Source organism: Tachypleus tridentatus, chromosome 1 (assembly GCF_004210375.1).
Source record: "Tachypleus tridentatus isolate NWPU-2018 chromosome 1, ASM421037v1, whole genome shotgun sequence".
Lineage (NCBI taxonomy): Eukaryota > Metazoa > Arthropoda > Merostomata > Xiphosura > Limulidae > Tachypleus > Tachypleus tridentatus.
In genome coordinates, this window is record NC_134825.1 from 48,313,991 (window position 1) to 48,332,875 (window position 18,885).

Here is an 18,885-nt window from a genome sequence, read left to right on the forward strand (position 1 = left end):
AAGCTGGTACGCTGATTTAAAAGACACTCGTATCTGTGTTATAAGATATTACTCGGTTCCATGAGAAGTAGCCCTTGTCAGTATATTTTTTTAAATTTATTTTTGACTGTAACGGCCAACAGTGTTAATATTTTCGGTCAACCTCTTGCCGTTAGTACTCGAATGTTTTGAATAAATTTGTTTATGTTTGTGTAAACGTCAGAACGTGAATACTATAGATTTATTAACTCCAAAACAAGAAGAGTGTTCGAGTCTTCTGTTTTAAGAAGTAAACAACAACAAAACTAAGTAACCTCTTATGCTGATTTACAAGGAAGGGAATTGACAAAACATCTTTGTTATGATGAAAGTTCATCAAATGTGCTGATAATACGTCTTTAAGGTCAATGACCTTTACATGCGTGTTTATATTAATGTTAGTATCACTAAATCTTTTGGTTCGAAAAAATAATAACATGGCGTCTAGGTGTGAAACCAATCATATTTTCTCCAGAGATATCACAAGATTCCAATCAGTTATTTAGAACTTTGTGTATGAAAAAAAATATATACATTTCCTTAATATTTAAACTAAACAGAGAATTGATATAGTTCACGTTGTTGGTAACAGGCTATTTTGGTTGCAGAACCGTAGCCTAGCAAGTTAACGCCCGGGGAAGGACTTCGTATATGTGCCCCACTCCCAGCCCATTGTAATGCGCCTAGCAAGCCATTTCGGTCATCGGTCATTTTACTGGTGATCACAACTTTACCCCTAGGGTAGCAGCCCCTCATGTCACCCCCTTGTTACTTCTCAGTTTAGTTGTGTTTGGAAAAGAAAGAGAAATACAAAAACAGAAAACAATCACGTTGCCAATCAGACTGGCTACTTATTCTGTCGCCAGCACGTCACCAGCAACGTCAGAATAGCAGACTGTGACGTCACGCGAGCATACTAAAACCAGACATGTAGTCGGCTCGTGGCTTTCCTTAACAAGCCATACTGAAATCTGCGGTAGTAATTTAAATCCGCGTCTCATTTACTTTAATAATTACAAGGAATATCTACCAGCGGAGGTTTAAACGTATGTCACCAAACTGGCAGTCAATAATTTTAAAAACAGAAGAGTTAAATTAGTTGATTGAGTTATGCTGATAACCGATGCGGAAAAGCGCTATCAAATATTGCTTAGATAGTTCTAGTATGGTAACCCCCACAGAACCAAAAGAATTCGTGATAGAGGTAAGAATAGTCATACTTGCATCATGTAAAGTCAGATATGGGTACTTAATGCTAACGTTCATATAGGAACCTAACTAGTAACATTTGATAGTTTTAACATAGAGCTTTATATCTGAATCACTTTTCGAAATAGTGCTTATTCAATGGGAAAATTTCATTAATACGATGAAAGAAGTGTACCTTACACAAATAGTCTTATGTCTATTCGTAAGTATACTGTAAATAAAATCGAAATTAAGATTTAGCAACAACTTTCAGAACAAATTAACTTCGCCAGCGGCTAATGGCGATAACATTTGGTACTGGTAGAATCGTTAAGACTGTAATTGTACTGTATACAATTGAGGTAAATCGGTCAATGAAATCCCAATCGCCAATAGTGTCGTCATGATTCTATTATTAACAAATCAGTGGGAGACGAAACTGGTATTTATTTTAACAGGGAGAACAATGCCTTCCACAATTCGAATAGTGAATTCTGGATAAACCATTTTCACTTCTCTTGCTATCACTAAAAAAGTAACTTTAGAAATTTGTATTACTTTTCGAGTCCCACGTGTTACAATGGGCAAAAGTAAACTAGTACATTAACCACCAGTCGTCCTATTATGGTTCACATTTTTGCTTACTTTTTGTGTTGTTTCGTACCGTTTAGTTTCTTAAATGTTTGGTTATTGTTGTTTTTTAGTTTCTTTACGTCATATACTAGGCAAACAGTATTTTAGTTATTTGGACATTATATTCATTTAAATATTTAACTTGTATCATGTGATTAATCTGAACACTATTTATTTCATTAGCATTTACGGTCTTCTAATTGCATACTGTGGCTAAAACGTACGATCTTTTTTTCATTCGCCATATTTTATTGTCTACTGTTCCATCAGTAAATAGCTGTAGAGCCAACTGTGTTCTTTTTATATATCTGGTTAAAAGGTTAGCGTTATTTATTAACTTTTACAGCTTTTGCTATCTGTATTTAGCTCTTACAATCTATTATCCTCTAGCTTCAAAGGTGAATACATTTATTCCCTGTAGTCTTTAGCTAATATATATATAACTACTAATATTTCTTATTATCTGCAGTATTTAGTCCTTTAGTTAAAACGTATAACCATTTGTGCTTTGTAATATAATTTTCAATAATTGTGGTTTTTCGTCCTATAGCTGTTTAAAAGTTACAGACATTTATATAATGTTCTTAACTGTTGTAGTGTTTTGTTCTGTAGTTTGAGAGTTACTCATAGCTGTTTGTATGTTATAGACAATTGTTACAACCTTTTCTTGTGTAGTTAAAATGTATAATCATTTCTGTTTGTAGTTAATAGCTATAGTCTTTTGTCCAAGAGATAAAATGTATAGCTTTTTTGCTTTGCAGTTAAAAGTCTAAAAAATGCCCGAGAAATTGTGACATTGGTTTAGAAGCGATTTTACATCCTGCTGATGAAAGATGAGACACTTAAAACTAATCTTCTTCAGCTTCTTGTTATTGTAGCTTCCATTCACCCGATGGCAATGAAATATCCAGATGTCATATTTGTGAGTTGTTCGTGGTTTACGAGTAACTTGAAGTATTTAAACTTTGAGATCATCTCAAAATGATAACTGAAAGAAGAACGTGCATAGGCTGAATAATCAATCGTTTATATTTCAAATCATATGACGTATCATCAGATGCTTCATATACATAAAAAGTTTTAATGAGGTAGTATCTGACATTTTCAGTAGTTTTCGTCTTGCCATATTATTTACATTGTTAATTTCAGTTATCCTCTAATTCATTTGTGCATTGTGCAATAATCAGGAATAAATTAGATTAGCATTATATATTTAAAAACGGCTGGTATGGGTAAAGAAGACACTAATAGAGGAGCGAACAACGTTTCGACCTTCTTCGGTGATCGTCAGGTTCTTCAGCCGTTTTTAAACATATAATTTTCAGTACAAGTGGGTTTTCTCGTCATCACGAAATTAGATTAGCGTTTATATATGTAAAAACGGCTCGTTTGGGTTTAGAAAATATTTTACGTAGAGGAGCGAACGACTGAACCTGTGAATATGACGATGACCGAAGAAGGTCGAAACGTCGTTCGCTCCTCTACGTAAAATATTTTCTCAACCCAAACGAGCCGTTTTTACATATATATTTCTCAACAAATGGGTTTTCTCGACATCACAGATTAGCGTTTGTGCTGTTTCAACTATACTTACAATAATCGTAAAAGGCCAGATTATTGTTTGTTTTGGTTTCACTTAATTTGCAAGAGTCATGAATAGATAAAATTAGCAACTGTAGTGCGTTTCTTATAATTACAAGAAGAAAGTACAAGTTAATATTTGTACTAATTTTGTTGATTTTAAAAGAATCATGAGACGGTTAGTTTAGCGTGTGTAATAGTTTTGCCTTATTAATAAAATTATGGAACCGCAGAGTTATGAAAAGCAAAACTTTTATTCAAAAGTATCCTTACTTTAATAACACATTGTTATAAATATGGTCACTAGGTCTATGTACGCGTGTGTTTGTTTATCTACAAGTCCAAGTTCCTTTGTCCCTGAAGCTAAGTGGAAATGTGAAGAATGGTTTTCCAATATCGTCATATACTGCAAGAAGTTAACACAATTCCTTAGCAGTGTGAGGTAAGTTTGATATAAAATTAGTCTATAATACAAAGCAGTGTTAATAATGTTGGAAAACCTTAGTTTACTTAGAATAAGTATACAGTTAACTCCAAAATTACAAGTCCTGTTGACTTTTTAAAATTATTTATGCACCAAATTTTTTCTAGGTTCGTCACAATTGGTTGCAACATCAATAACAACATACACATGCTACCTACCACTATTGTAAATTATATAAATGATTGATGCATATACTCGTCTATGTGTTTTACTACTGCTTTTTGCCAGAGTTGTGATCAGTTCTTAAAACTGGCACTAATACCTCATCAAATTACACGCCTAAAAATGTGAAGAATGGTATTTCACGATTCATTGTTATGACCTTTAAATCAGAAAACTTTTTTCTTTTTTAGACTAGCAACATTCTCTGGCGTTTCCTGGATTATTGAGAAAAAAAACCCACAAAATACAACTTTCTATTCCCCGTTCCATATTTCGATAGGTAAAAATATATTTTGTGAATTTATGGAAAATAAAACACACCCAAGTTTTATTTTTGAATGTAAATTACGAACCTGATTTAAATCAGGACTTTCTTATAAACGATGTTTCCCCCCCCCTTCACTAGCAAGGAAAAATAGGCCTTATGGAGAATACATAGATCATCTTATAGAAGTATGAATAACCATTCTGGCGAAAAGGATAATTCTCGTCTACCCTCGTTTTCTCTGTCATCCTTGTCCAAATATTAATATTTCAAACTTAAATATTTATGTAATATTATGTTCAGTTTGGTTTAACGTAAATTTAAAATGTTTTTATGAACGTGATTGTGTATTCACATTATGACATTTGATATATGAATTATACCACAAAGAAACCACAATATTGTACTTGGTAATGAATCTTACAGTTTAGGTGTTCTGTGTCTTCCTTTACCGATTTCAAACTTGTCTCGGTCACATGACCTATGGTGTACTTGACAATGTGTAGGGAGAATTTCAAGTTTGCGGCAATTTGTGAGAGTCCAACCAGCATCACGTAAAGCTGTTATGTGAACTTTCTGCTCTACTGACAATTCTCCATGTATTTTGGGCCGTGGTTGACAACAAAATTTAATATCTAGTGTTAAACACTGTTTTTATCAAGGTTTATTTATGGAGTGGTATTAAATTGATTCATTCTAGAATTTCGGCACTGTATGCTAACTTCTTTCTATATATTTAAGACACTGCACAGGGCGCCATGATAGTTATTTCAGACCCTAAATTTGATCAGTATGTTAATTCAAGTAGAACCATTATGGTACAAGTATGTGAGAATTATATAGAATGATAACTGTTGTCCACCCTGGTTCATTCAGTTGCCAACAGGGATCACTGAAGCATTACCGCAGTGTTGAAATTTACATCTGTAATGGCATGTAAGAATTAGCCCATAAAATGGAAATGATGACAAAATATTTTCTTTTCCTAACCTTGTTGCACAGCACGGTAAGTCGATAGGTTCTATACAAAGATTTATTAAAAATTTTGTGAGAAAGTAATTTGACGGTGGTTGGATTCGAACCTTCAGTTTGCAAAACAGAGCACCCTGACTAGGCCCGGCATGGCCACGTGGTAAGGCACTCGACTCATAATCCTGAGACCGTGGGTTCGAATCCCTGTTACACCAAACATGCTCTCGCCCTTTCAGCCGTGGGGGCGTTATAATGTAACGGTCAATCCAGTTTCGTTGGCGGTGGGGGATGATGACTAGCTGCCTTTCCTCTAGTCTTACACTGCTAAATTAGGGACGGCTAGCGCAGATAGCCCTCGTGTAGCTTTGTGCGAAATTCAAAAAACAAACAAACACACTGACTATTTCGCCGAACTATGTTTCTTTGATTAGGTTTAAAGTATTTTATATGTATATATTTAATGGTGAAAGTTCCTAATTTGTAGACCTAGATTTTTGAGACCAAAGGTTTGCAGACTCGATTTCAGGACATAAATATGACCCAGTGAAATATCAATCCTGGTATTTGTGGCCGTGAGAATTGCTGAGGTAGCCGTGCAGAAACTTACAATTACTCTAATATTCTCGTTTGTCTTGTTTAAAGCAAAATAGACTATCTTCCGTCGTCCATGATATTGATCTGCCAACAAAAACTATCACCAACTGCTGGGCTACACTTTCACCGACAAATAGTGAAATCGTCACATTTTACGTCCCCTTCCCCACGACTCAAAGGATGTTCGTCCTCGGGTTTTAAATCCAAAATCTGCAGATTTCCAGGTCTCCAATATGATCCAAAGTGTGGGTTTCATTAGTAACGAATCGTATAAAAACAGTCAATAATCTGAAGGTTAACTGTAACATGAAGTACGTGTATTGTGCAAAGAAAATCTACGGCAATGTTCGGGAAGTGTACGATAGCCTTTATAATTTGTTTTCTGAAGTTCGCGCAAAGCTACCTGAAGGCTGTCTGCACTAGCCATCTCTAATTTAGCAGTGTAAGACTAGAGGAACGGTTGTCAACACCACCCACCGCCAACTCTTGGGCTTATCTTTTATCAACGAATACTGGGATTGACAGTACATCACAACGCTCTAATGACTGAAAGGGTGAGCGAAGTTGGTGTAAAGGGGATTCGAACCTGCGCCCTCATCACCGCACGGGGAATATTAGACTGTAACAATGTTTATCCAGGTGTAAGAGCTTAGCTTCATTAGTAGCAGCGTTCCTTCTACGATCGTAAGAGAAGTTATTAACATCTGGCACCAGAATCATCGATTTACTTATTAGGTTTTCGTGACATGCATCTTTTTATTTTTTGAAAGTAGTAGCGTATGTTATTTATTTACACGTAGTTTAACTAATTTACTCTAGATGGCAGAACTATCTGTATATAGTATTGATCATTGTATTCAGCGTAATAATCTTAGCTGATCCATGTACGAAAGAGAAGGTAAATGTATATGTTAGTCATTCTTCTTTTATACGGCTGAATGTACATGTATATGATATAGCTATACTGACTTGAAGCTTAAATATTTCTGACTTCACTTTTTACTCCACCATCTCATTCAGTGTCGTTCACGTTGAAAATTCAAGTTCCCAAATGATACGAATGGTGTTTTCATGTAAGAATGCCTTAATTATTTTATTAATATAAGCTAACAAAATTATAGAAGTAGTTGTAACTGTAAAATAGGTACGAAGAATTATAAATTAAAATAAAGACATGCATGTTAAATCGATATTTGTTGTTATATGTGCTAAGAAAATAATTATATGTATCTTTTAGTTTTTATAACTTTTACGTTTTAGTATTAAAATGTGGTTCCACTGACTACTTAGTAACTTTTAACATAATATTGACGGTCTCTCCGATCCAAGTGTACCTAGAAATGTCGAGTAAAATGTTATCAATACATCCTAATTTATTTTTTTTCACACAAAGGAAAATATAAAGTGACGAAAACCAAATCATTACCAGCATCAGTGAGAGTCTGATATTTCCATGGAGGCAACTTTTGGTTCTGAAGATGGCGTATTTAAAGAGGTAAGAAGGTATTATATTTCGACTAGAAGTAAAAAACGAGACTCAAAGGAATGACCTATTATGGACCTTGGTTTAGGTTTTTGTTTGTACGTGCATATAATTATATAATTATAATATTCCATGTTTTAACAGAAACTATTGATGAAACAGTATGATAGTTTTCTCCCTACTAAATACGAATTAGATCAAGACCTAGGTTTTATAAAAGTAGGCTTATTTTCCAAATACTCCAGCATATTACGGATTGAAAGATGGTTATTGCACCTGTACGACGTAAAGAGTATTCAGTCTTGTATATAAGGGTAAGCAAGTGCAATTTCTTCTGGAATTTTTCGATTATATAGCGTGTTCGATAAACTTTCACTGGAGAAATAATGGTAGTAGGCTTACCGTTAGCATCGTCAGCTCATATAAACGCGAGTTCAACCAAATTAAATCGTAACATCAAATTACGTATGTTCGTTGGCCCGGCATGGCCAAGCGAGTAAGGCGCGCGACTCGTAATTCGAGGGTCGCGGGTTCGCGCCCGCGTCGCGCTAAACATGCTCGCCCTCCCAGCCGTGGGGGCGTTATAATGTGACGGTCAATCCCACTATTCGTTGGTAAAAGAGTAGCCCAAGAGTTTGGCGGTGGGTGGTGATGACTAGCTGCCTTCCCTCTAGTCTTACACTGCTAAATTAGGGACGGCTAGCACAGATAGCCCTCGAGTAGCTTTGTGCGAAATTCCAAAAAAAAAAAAAAAACGTATGTTCGTTGTAAAAGCTTGAAACGTTTGGGGCCTTTATTTCATAAAATTATAATAAATTTAAAGAAAGAAAATGTGCTCGTGTATGAGGGTCGCAGTTTGCCATTTAATTTTTAAAATTATAAACTGACATCATGATATGACTCAACTTATTTCTTTACTTTGAAATAACTTGCAGTTGACAGGAGGCCAAGTTGCTAATGTCATATATTTTTTAAATAACCGTGAGATGGCGATTGAGCCAATATTTTAAGCAGTGTGGTATGGGCTAAGAATTTATTGAATTTATTAATTTAATATTTTCTACAGTTTATTAACGTTTTTTTTATAATGCAAAGCAACCTAACTTATATTCGTCAGTGACAATTGATATTCACAAGTAAGTGTAAATTAAAAGAAAAACGTCTAAAAATAAGGATTTTAAAATAAGACGATATACACAATTAATTTAAAGAAAAAGTGTGTTATTTTATTAGGAATCTCCTCCCTGCGATGATTAGAGCGTAAACAGCATTTGTTTTTTAGGTTTTCGCTTAGTAACAAACACGCTAAGAGCAGTTATTCAACGCACAGTCGTTCTATTTTGTATACTCACACACACAGACACACATAAGAAGTATTTAAAATATTAGCAACAGTCACCGTGTTTATACATGGAAACCTAAGTGTAAGTGGACGTTAGCAAATCTGTTTCAGAATATTAATTACATTTTTTTTATGACAGATAACTTTGAGTAGTTAGTGTAACAATGCCGTAAAGAAATCACAAATGATAATGTGTAAGTTACATATAATAAATGTTACTCTTTAAAGTTTGATTATTTCTGGTGAAGAGAAGCTCTATTTTTTTTCACGATAGTTAATGTTTGGACATTTTACTCCATATTATTTGCGATCTTGGATTTTAAATAACTTATGTTAGGTGTATTTATTAAAGTACTTGAGGTATTTTTATTCTAAATTGTTACAGGTTATGCAGCTTTCAGTAAGATAATATCTACAAAATAAATTTGAAAAAAAAAACATCGAGTACAGGTTACATGTTATAGTACAAACAAAGTTAAACCAGTGTTTTTACATTTTATACTTTCGGTGACAACGAAAGTGACGTAGTTATCACTAAGTAACATGCTCCCGCGAATTGGTTTGCATGTCAGTTGTAACTTTATATTGTGCATGTATACAAATGTATCCGTTTTCTTTTTCCTCTATTTTTCACAGTTTTCACGAAATTCAAAACAATTAGATATATCTCTCTAAAACCACCAGCCAAAACGATTAAACTTCGTGTGCAAAAACTCTCGGAGAGCAAATAGTCTGGACTTGTGGAAAGATCTCCCACTGAGGGCGCTGTAAGCACGTATTGACAGCGGCCAAAATCACACTGCTCTCCAAATAAACTAGCATACAGCTGTGTAGTTGTGTAGTGCGTGGGTTAAGAAAGTACTAGGTCAGTGTGGAAAGTGACTGAAACGTGTATTTTTCTATCTAGTGGGGAAGTCTTGCTGTTCGATCTGATCCCTCCTGCCATCGACTAAGAATGAATACCCAGGGCCAAATATCAGAAGATGGTCAGCGGTTTGCTGTATTGAGCTACGAACAGGTCAAGCGACTGCATAACATCATGGATGAGGTGGTACCCATCCACGGAAGAGGCAACTTTCCCACGTTAGAAATTAAGCTGAAAGACCTTGTGCGGGTTGTTCGGACTAATTTGGAGCAGGACGACGTACACGTGAAAGATATCAGACTCAACGGAGGCGCTGCAAGTTACGTTTTAGGCCCTGAAAATTCTTTCTACAATGATCTGGATTTGATTTTTGCCGTTGAGCTTTCGACACAACGAGATTACGAGAGAGTTAAGGGAGCAGTTTTACACTCACTGCTTGCTTTTCTGCCGGAAGGAGTTTGTAAAACTCGAATAAGCAGTTGTAGCCTAAAAGAAGCTTATGTGCACAAAATGGTGAAAGTTACGGAGAGTGATCGTTGGAGCTTAATATCGCTAAGTAACAATAGGGGGAGAAATATGGAACTTAAATTCGTCAACTCCATGAAGCGTCAGTTTGAGTTCAGCGTTGATTCCTTTCAGATCGTCCTGGATTCTTTGCTGTTGTTTTATGATTGTGCTCAGATGGCTATGGACGATACTCTCTACCCTACTATCGTGGCAGAAAGTGTGTATGGAGACTTTCAAGAAGCCCTCTACCACCTTCATAAGAAGCTGATATCCACCCGCAATCCGGAAGAGATACGGGGTGGAGGCCTGCTGAAATACTGCAACCTTCTAGTTCGAGATTATAAACCTGCGGTACCGGATGACATCAAATCTCTTGAGAGGTATATGTGTTCGAGATTTTTTATAGATTTCAGCGACGTTGGGCAGCAGCGAAATAAACTCGAGAATTACCTTGCAAATCATTTCATTGGTGATGACCACAGCAAATATGAGTATTTGATGATCTTATACAGGGTCGTGGACGAAAGTACAGTGTGTCTTATGGGCCACGAACGGCGACAGACGCTGACGCTAATCGTACAGTTAGCCTACCAAGTGTACGCTCAAGAACACAGCCAGCTCATACTTAAGACACAACAACTCTCTCCGTACGATTTGACATCCCCAGGACACCAGGTCATGCTGGGTAGCGGTTTCTTTTTCTCACCGTACATCGCCACTTGCTACCCTTGCGGATGGTTGCCTTGCGCGTGACCTTTAAAAGGAAGATCTGTGTTGCTATACTAACATTGAAACGGAAGTCTGTGATGAATTATTCTTCGTCTGAAGTTGGAAGAACCTTCAAAATAGGTAATCTTGACCAACTTAGCCATTTCAACGGTGTCGGATTCTGGTTATTCAAAATCGGTATATTGTGTATGCCTCACGAAGTAAAAGGCTAAACTAGAAAATTCCAACTATTTTAACTATATAAGCAAAGAGGAATTAATTCACAATTCGCTCTTATAAATTAGACATAATTAATGTTTAAATGCACAGTGTGGGAAAACATCAACAAAAATTAAACAAGTTATTTATCTAGATAAAGTTAGACCAGATTTATAAAAACAAAAGTAACCGGTTTCTTATTACCACCTGCCGACTTGATTTGTGTATGATTTTTGTTTATTTTTTAATTTCGAAATTCCCTTGTCTGGTTTTAAATGTTTGATTAAAGCTCTACCAGTACAAAGACGTGACTTTCGACAAACTTCACCTGGTGTCAACTACGTACTAGCAAGGTTGACTTCACAAATTACGTCGATATGTATATTACTTTAGCGTTTGAACAACATACCAATCAAGTTATCCAAAAACGAAAAGCTTCTCCCTTTTAAATTTCTGAAAATATGAGTAAAGAAACCAGGATTTTTGTTTTCAATCAGGACTTGTATTTTAAATGTGTTTAAATAAAACTGATGGAAGAATTTTGGAAAGTAAGCAGATGTTATGGTTCTGGATGTATTATATATAGCATTTCAAAATAATCGTTGTTTCTTTCAATACTTCATAGATATCAACAAATAATGGGAAATAGAATATTTATTCAAATATAAGTCATAAATGTTAATATAACAGGTGGTTTTAAAACCACGAATTAAGACCAAGTGATCTTGTAATTGAGGTCTGATGCGAAAATACGAGGCACTGAACTGTTGGCAGAAATTGCAAAGTCTTGTGTTTTTTCAAACCCGCATTTAACAGTTACTTCTGGTAAAACGTTTTGGATATTAGTTCACTATTGTTAATTATAAGCTATGTATCGATAAACCAACTTGTTTTTTGTTGTTTGTTTTTTTTTGTTAAACTGTATCCCACACAGTCGATGGTGAAATTATTGGTCGTTCTGTGGGATAGAAGTCTTGGGACTTACAAACGCCAAAATCAAGTGTCCGGTTCCCCTCGGTGGAAATAGCAGATAGCTCAATGTGACTTTGCCATAAGAAAACACAAAAGTATTACGTGGCAAAACGACTTGTGTTGCACGCCAGAATATTATAAAACATGTAGGTGTTAGCATAATTAACACGTGTGAAGTTGCTAAGTCGAGAGATACAATGTGGTGGTGAAATCCAGAATGCTCCTGTCCCAATACTAATCATAGTATCCTTGTGTGTGTTTTTTTCAAAACACGAATCAGGACAGACATCAAATAGAACAAAATAATATAATCATGTACATGTGTGAAGATCTGTGTAAAACGAAAATGTTTAACATATCGTTTTGTTCTTGTAGGAATGATAAAGTATGCAATAATACGTTATGTAATTTCAGTCTATGTACAATGAATAGTTTATAAATTTTGAAACGAGTGAGTGTCCAGGAGAATTAAATACAAGAGTTAAACCGAATGAGATGTTAGAGGATATAATAAAATATCTGAAACTTTATCTGTTTAAAAAAAAAAAATTGTAATCATTGGCCCACTTGTTGCTCCATTCTGGTACCGTTTTTTTAGTCACTAAAATACATGCACAGAATTATAAAGTTAAAGTAGTTTGAATATTTCTTGGTAAACTTAAAAGTTTTTATGTAGCTAGAATATACTGATGTGTATTTGAAGTTATTATATATTTTTAATTGTTAAACAATGCCATATGAACATATGAGTTATTTGCTGTAAAGTTATAAATTATTATAAAAAATATTCACTGTAAAAGTTTTCGCGGACAATACTGCTGCAGAACGTTACTGTAGTAAAAAATTTGGGTCAGTTTCTTAGCCTAAGTAAAAGGACGTTTAAAAGTTTGATGTTTCAAAATAATCCATAATGTCACAAAAGTTGTTTTTTTTTCTGTACATTAGAAAAGCATGAAAGAAAATATTAAAGCACAATGCGATTCTAATAAATTTCAAATTCATGAATATTTAAGCATTAATACAAATAAATATATTTAAATAGTAGCCCATGCACAACCTACTCATGAAATCGCAATGATTGTGAATTACTTTTTGTTACGTAACTGATACAAAAATTACAATTTATCAGAAATTTCCAGCTGTTGAGAATTGTCGAACACGCCTACACACACACACAGGTGTACTGGTACAAATATGAAATACAATATCTTGTTTATACGTGTATACGTTTTAACCGCTCATTTGAAATCTTAATTTCAAAAAACATTGTCGTGTCGTATCACGTATACGCGGCGTGTAGTGAGCACACGAGTAAGACTTCGTAATTAACACAGCTGTATCCTTGCATGTTTATGATCAAACTAACGTGTGAGACTGTCTTCTGCAGAAAATATTAAATAAAATGTTTATCCTACGTTTTGTTACCTCTCATCTCATGATTTAATCAAATTAATCATAATAATTATGTAAGTAAAAAAAATATTAGAAGCTTAATTACATATTATTTCTGTATATTGAAGCTGATTAGGCCGCATATAGGTCCAAATCGCTTGGGACTCCATATTTGGTGCGCTGTAAGTGTTGTTTTTAATTTGTAAAGGGCTGGTGAACTAACGTATACAACATTTTACACTTTATTAATAATTATAGTAAATGTATTCTTGTTTTGATATAATCAGAAGATATGTTAGAAAGGGGAAAATCCATGTACAGCCTAAAATTATGGGTTCAACTTGACATAAGGTATTTCTAAGAAGTTTGCAAATAAAATGAATTGCAGAGATTTATGTATTTTTATTATTATTATTCACAAACAAAAAGTACAAATACATAGTTGTTAATCGTAAAGTACATATACACCTGATAAAGCCAACATAAAGGAGCTAATGGAACCATGATTGATTCAGCCGAACTTTGTGAGTTGGTCTAATAATTATGTATTTAACATCTCTCTGACCTTTGAACTATCTTTGCTGTTGAAGATTTCGTAAGATTCATTCACCATAATATGATTTCAAAAGTGCAAATTAAATTTGTAGAATTTACATAGTATTCACTCAAATAAGGCTTTTTTTAAATAGTCTGTAACTGAATTAAAACAAATTTAAGGGAGCTAAAATATTTTCTAATTTGTGTAAAAGTTCAACTAGGTGTTAGAAGACGTTAGGGTTAATCCAAAGACTTGAGTAAAGAATTTAACTGGGAATACCCTCTGGAGAAACATTTCTAAATAACATGTTAAGAAATGTCAACGGTGAACCCAAACCGGTATATCCGCTTGTGTAGTGAGTTTTGTATTTGTTTCGTGTTTGTTCCGGTGCTGCATTACATAGATTTGCTACACGTAGTATCAAGGTCATTATAGTAAATAGGATAATGCTTACAGCAGTGTCGTAAAACTCAAATACTACAATGTGTATGTGTGATAGACATTTTTGAGTCTATAACGTCACGATCTTCTTTGAGCACGTGTTTTGATATTCAACGGGGAAATTCGTTGACCTAAACGTGTAGGCGACGTTGTCAAAGTACTTTATAACTAAAGCAGCTGTGACTAGGAGTTAGAGTTGACAGTGTACGAATATGCTGAAATCAAGATCCTGTAATAAATGAAAACCTACTATCTTCTATTTTAATGCTATTGAAATGGTCTCAAAACATTGACCAACATTAAAACCCTCGTGTGAAGAAAGTAATGACGTCACATGAAATAAAGCACCTGTAATTTGGAGGTTAAAAATAGTGTGATATTTTAAATTAGATGCATAAGAAATGGAAAATTACACCGCCCTGATCGATCACTCCTTCACAGAGAATTTGGTGGTGGTAATTTTATTAGCACTACGGAAACTTAATAATGGTATGATATTTGCAAATATTAACCACTAACACACTGTAATTATGGTTTTGCCCTAAGCAAGAGATATATATGGCTTTAGACGTTAAATTCAACACAAAATATTAATGGCTTTTATGTAGTCCTTATTTGTTGTTCTTTTAATATTTTATTAAACTTTTGGTATGAGTTAAGCTAGAACTAAAACAAGAATTGAAGGTCATCATGGAGTTAAAACAAATACGAATGTTAGGAATAATAAAATAAGTTCTACAAATTATCAAATAAAAGCCACATAAATAATGTATTTTTCACATGATGTTGCACTCTTTGCCCCTTTTTTAGTCCCAAACTGCATGTTGTATCAGATTCGTTTGTTTTTATTATTGTAAACCACCTTTTTTTTCTAATACTATTTTAAACTTACATACAGAGTTTGAAATAACGTTTTACCAAATCTATGAACAAACACCACACACCTACTTTCAATTGTGCATTCTATTCAAGTTGCAACATCTGACAGTTGTAAGAATTAACTATAGTTTAGTCGAATTATTATTAGTGTAGTTTGTAAAGGTGTGCGAATGTTTTATTCGCATAATACATACTATACATAAGAAATACACCTAATTATTTACAATGATCAATAATAATAAATCATTTAAAATTTCTCTGATAAGAAAACTATTTTTGAAATAGCTCTTAAATTTGTAACCTATCGTTTTATTGGAGTAAGATATACAAGTTGTTGCTCATTTTTTTATTACTTAACAGTTTTCCTGGCGTAAATACTGTATTTACCAAAAAGTGCACTAGGTGACACTCACGTTGAACACACGCGTGTTGTCCTAGTTTTAAAAATGGTTCTTTCTACATCTCACTTGAATATGATGGGGATAGGTAGCTAGGGTGTTTGACTCGTAATCTGTGGGTTCAAATCCCCGTCACACTAAATACGTTCGCCCTTTCAGCCGTCGGGGCGTTATAATTTACGGTCAATCCCACTATTCGTTATCAAAAGAATAGCCCAAGAGTTGGTGGTAGGGGATGATGACTAGTTGCCTTCCCTGTTAGTCTTACACTGTTAATTTGGGGACGGCTAGCGCAGATAGCCTTCGTGTATCTTTGCGCAAAATTTAAAAACAAACTTGAATATGACAAATCAATTCAGCACCTACAAAGATATGTATTACTGTACGTACGTAAGTATAATAAACATATCCCACAAGTGAAAAAACAAACAAACAACGTATTAGAAGATAAGCAATAGATTTTGCAGCATGCGTTGGTTTACTGCTAAACAAAGATCTCAGTATAGATACAAACAAACTCTATCGTCAAAAGCGTAGTAAGTAAGACAAAAATTCTGGAACACTAAATTGATTAAATAATTGTAAATTCAAAGCAAGTTGAGGGACATAATAAACTAATATGTTTTGAAACGGTCCTCAGGTATAGCGGGATGAGAGACCTTCTAGATATTAACATAACGCATTTTACAATAAATATTTTCAAATATTTGAGTTGAAGACGTGGTTTATTTTACTGGTCAGTAAAAACAAGAGATGTGGGTATCTGTGTATAACAAGTTTTAATTTGTGTTTGTGTAAACTTTATGACTTGTATGAGTGGATATTTGAATAGGTGGGGTCCAGTTGAAGTATTATGTGATATCCATTAGAGAATACGTTCAACAGAAATAGGAGAGTGAGTCCCTTACTGTCATGATACTAGACTGATTTTTATGACATTCGACATGGTTAGATGATATATCGAGAATTCAGTAAGTTGGCGAAAATAATATTCGTTACCTTTCTGAGAATAACCAGTAACGTGTTTCTCAAAACCGGGTATTAAGTAATAATCAACCTGAAACATATTCAGACTGAAATAAAAGTTTTTTCACATGTTTGGTAATAGGTGAGTGAAAATAATACATGAATAGACCTGATTCATGATGCGACAATAAATAAACACTTATCGTTTTTATACATTTATTGTATTGTTAGTGTTAAAAACTTTTTTTAAAAAATACTGTGAAATTTTAATTAATGGTACACGAGTTATATTTTTTACAGGCCAGTTTAAAAATGTAAATTATTAAAACTAACTATTAGTAAGAGAAAATTGTGCATTTGGTTACAGAAGGAATTACAAGTTCAAACTCAAAAAGTGAATTAACAAAGTACATGATAAACAAACTTAATTTTATCTGATACTACAAAAGTGGTTCGAACCATCTGTTAATTCACAAGTAGTAGAAATAGTAAACGTGTTAACCTCTTACAACATAAAATCCCATCTTTCAAACTTACGCTCTTTTATTTTTAAAATGTTTGTAATGTCGGAAGATTCTCTGGCCTTCTTTTGTTGTGCATCAAGTACACGTGTTTTCACGCTTTGAAGAGTTAGATGTTTGTGCGTATTATTCTTGGTCCAAATATAGAAGAAAGTTCATCAGCAATTGAAGTGGCGAACAGTAAAATGTATTCGGAATATATACTTAACTGTTTCATTTTTTTTTTTTGAGAATCTTAAATTTGTCTAAGCTTCTGTTTTGTTTAAATAAATTTACAAACTTACCTAGAAAAATTTCGTTTCTCTTTACCCGTCCACTGACTGGCTGATATCAGACGATCACTTTTCTTTCGACACAACAATAACAATCCGTGCTTTAAAGTAGACTTGAAGGGTGTCAATAAAGCATTTGAACTTCAAACAACCTTTCATGTTTGTTTTCAGCACAAATCCAAACTTAATACAGTTGCGACATTTAGATTTATTGACAAGGTATTTCAAAACTTAGCTTCCAAATCGTTAGAGTTCATCAACAATGAAAGTTTGGTAACGTAATCAAGTATTTATGTAAAAAGTCGATTTATTTGCTTTGCCACCCGTTTGTATCTTCCGATGTTGTTAAAAATTATTACTACCTTTACGTGTTAGTGCCTTGGTTGTGAAGTTGGCTGAAATACAGGCACTGAAAGTGATTTTGGTGTGAACGAATAGTGTGTATTTTTCCAGGATATTATTTATGGTTTCGTTTGAGTTAAAAGAGAGAAGTCTTTAGAGAACAAACATTAGATAAGAACGAGACAGTTTTATTTTTCATAACGTAATTCACTGTCGTTATTGACGACTTTCGTGATGACAAAAAATCCACTTGACGACTTTGTGTTTTGTTACGTGATGAATAGCTAACAAACTAGTGGGTATATGTCGAGTTTTTATTAATAAGTACAACAAACCGTACTTGTCGCATTTAACACCAACACCTTTGAAACAAAATGACTTATGGATTAAGATGTCAAATTTACCTTGTTCGTGGTACTTGTATTGACAGATAATAAGTTTGCACTCGTAAATTTACCTGGGGGTAAAAGCAAGCTAAATAATATCTGAGTGTTTTTATAACAGTAGCTCATAAGGAGACTTTACGCATGGTTATCATGAACCAATCATCTGAAACAAGCAATTACGTGTATTGCTGTAACGTCACAAGAGTAGCTCAATTGCACACGAATCCCTGTAATATGTCAATCAGCTAGCTAACAACGTTTGTCTTTTTATCACTTCAAAGCTGTGTTCTAAATTCTCTAACTGATCATAAGAGCGATTGCTTTTAAACAATGACCACTAAGCAGTTAAATCATTTACAAGTGGATAGTTTCATTCGAAATTTGAAAAACAAAATTCACGCGTTTACTGTAGCTCTTTCTTTCATAAAATACATGCAAGAAAGAGTTTTGTGACAGTAATGTAATTGTATCCCCAGTTTTACAAAAGATGTCGATTATGTTTATACATAGCAGTATTACAATGTTTTCCTGTTTTAAATATTTATTATTTTTAAGTCTACGGACTTACAACGCTAAAATCCAGGGTCCGATTCCTCTCTATAAACACGGCAGATAACTCAATGTGGTTCTGCTCTAAAACAAGCAATCCTTTCCTTTTCTACTTTTTGTGACTACAGTATATGCGTTCATTAAATATTACGTTTATAATATTAGGTATTCATATAACGCTGATTTATAAATTCAGCAGCAAGAATAT

The 18,885-nt window shown here is 34.0% G+C and overlaps 1 protein-coding gene across 6 annotated transcripts; it reads left to right on the forward strand.

Annotated features, from left to right (window-relative positions):
• Positions 1–670: 670 nt before the first annotated feature.
• On the forward strand, positions 671–13,776 carry LOC143247288 (terminal nucleotidyltransferase 5C-like). Of its 6 annotated transcripts, XM_076506544.1 has the most exons (6): positions 686–1,222; positions 3,728–3,862; positions 4,258–4,346; positions 6,918–6,970; positions 7,291–7,392; positions 9,630–13,776. In XM_076506544.1, the coding sequence occupies exons 5-6, from the start codon at positions 7,351–7,353 to the stop codon at positions 10,845–10,847; spliced, it is 1,260 nt and encodes a 419-aa protein (XP_076362659.1). In that variant the 5' UTR covers positions 686–1,222; positions 3,728–3,862; positions 4,258–4,346; positions 6,918–6,970; positions 7,291–7,350; the 3' UTR covers positions 10,848–13,776. The 6 variants fall into 6 exon arrangements, with proteins under 6 accessions (XP_076307996.1, XP_076354896.1, XP_076362659.1 ...); XM_076451881.1 differs by lacking the exon at positions 6,918–6,970 and having other exon boundaries at positions 671–1,222; XM_076498781.1 differs by lacking the exon at positions 4,258–4,346 and having other exon boundaries at positions 684–1,222.
• Positions 13,777–18,885: the final 5,109 nt, after the last annotated feature.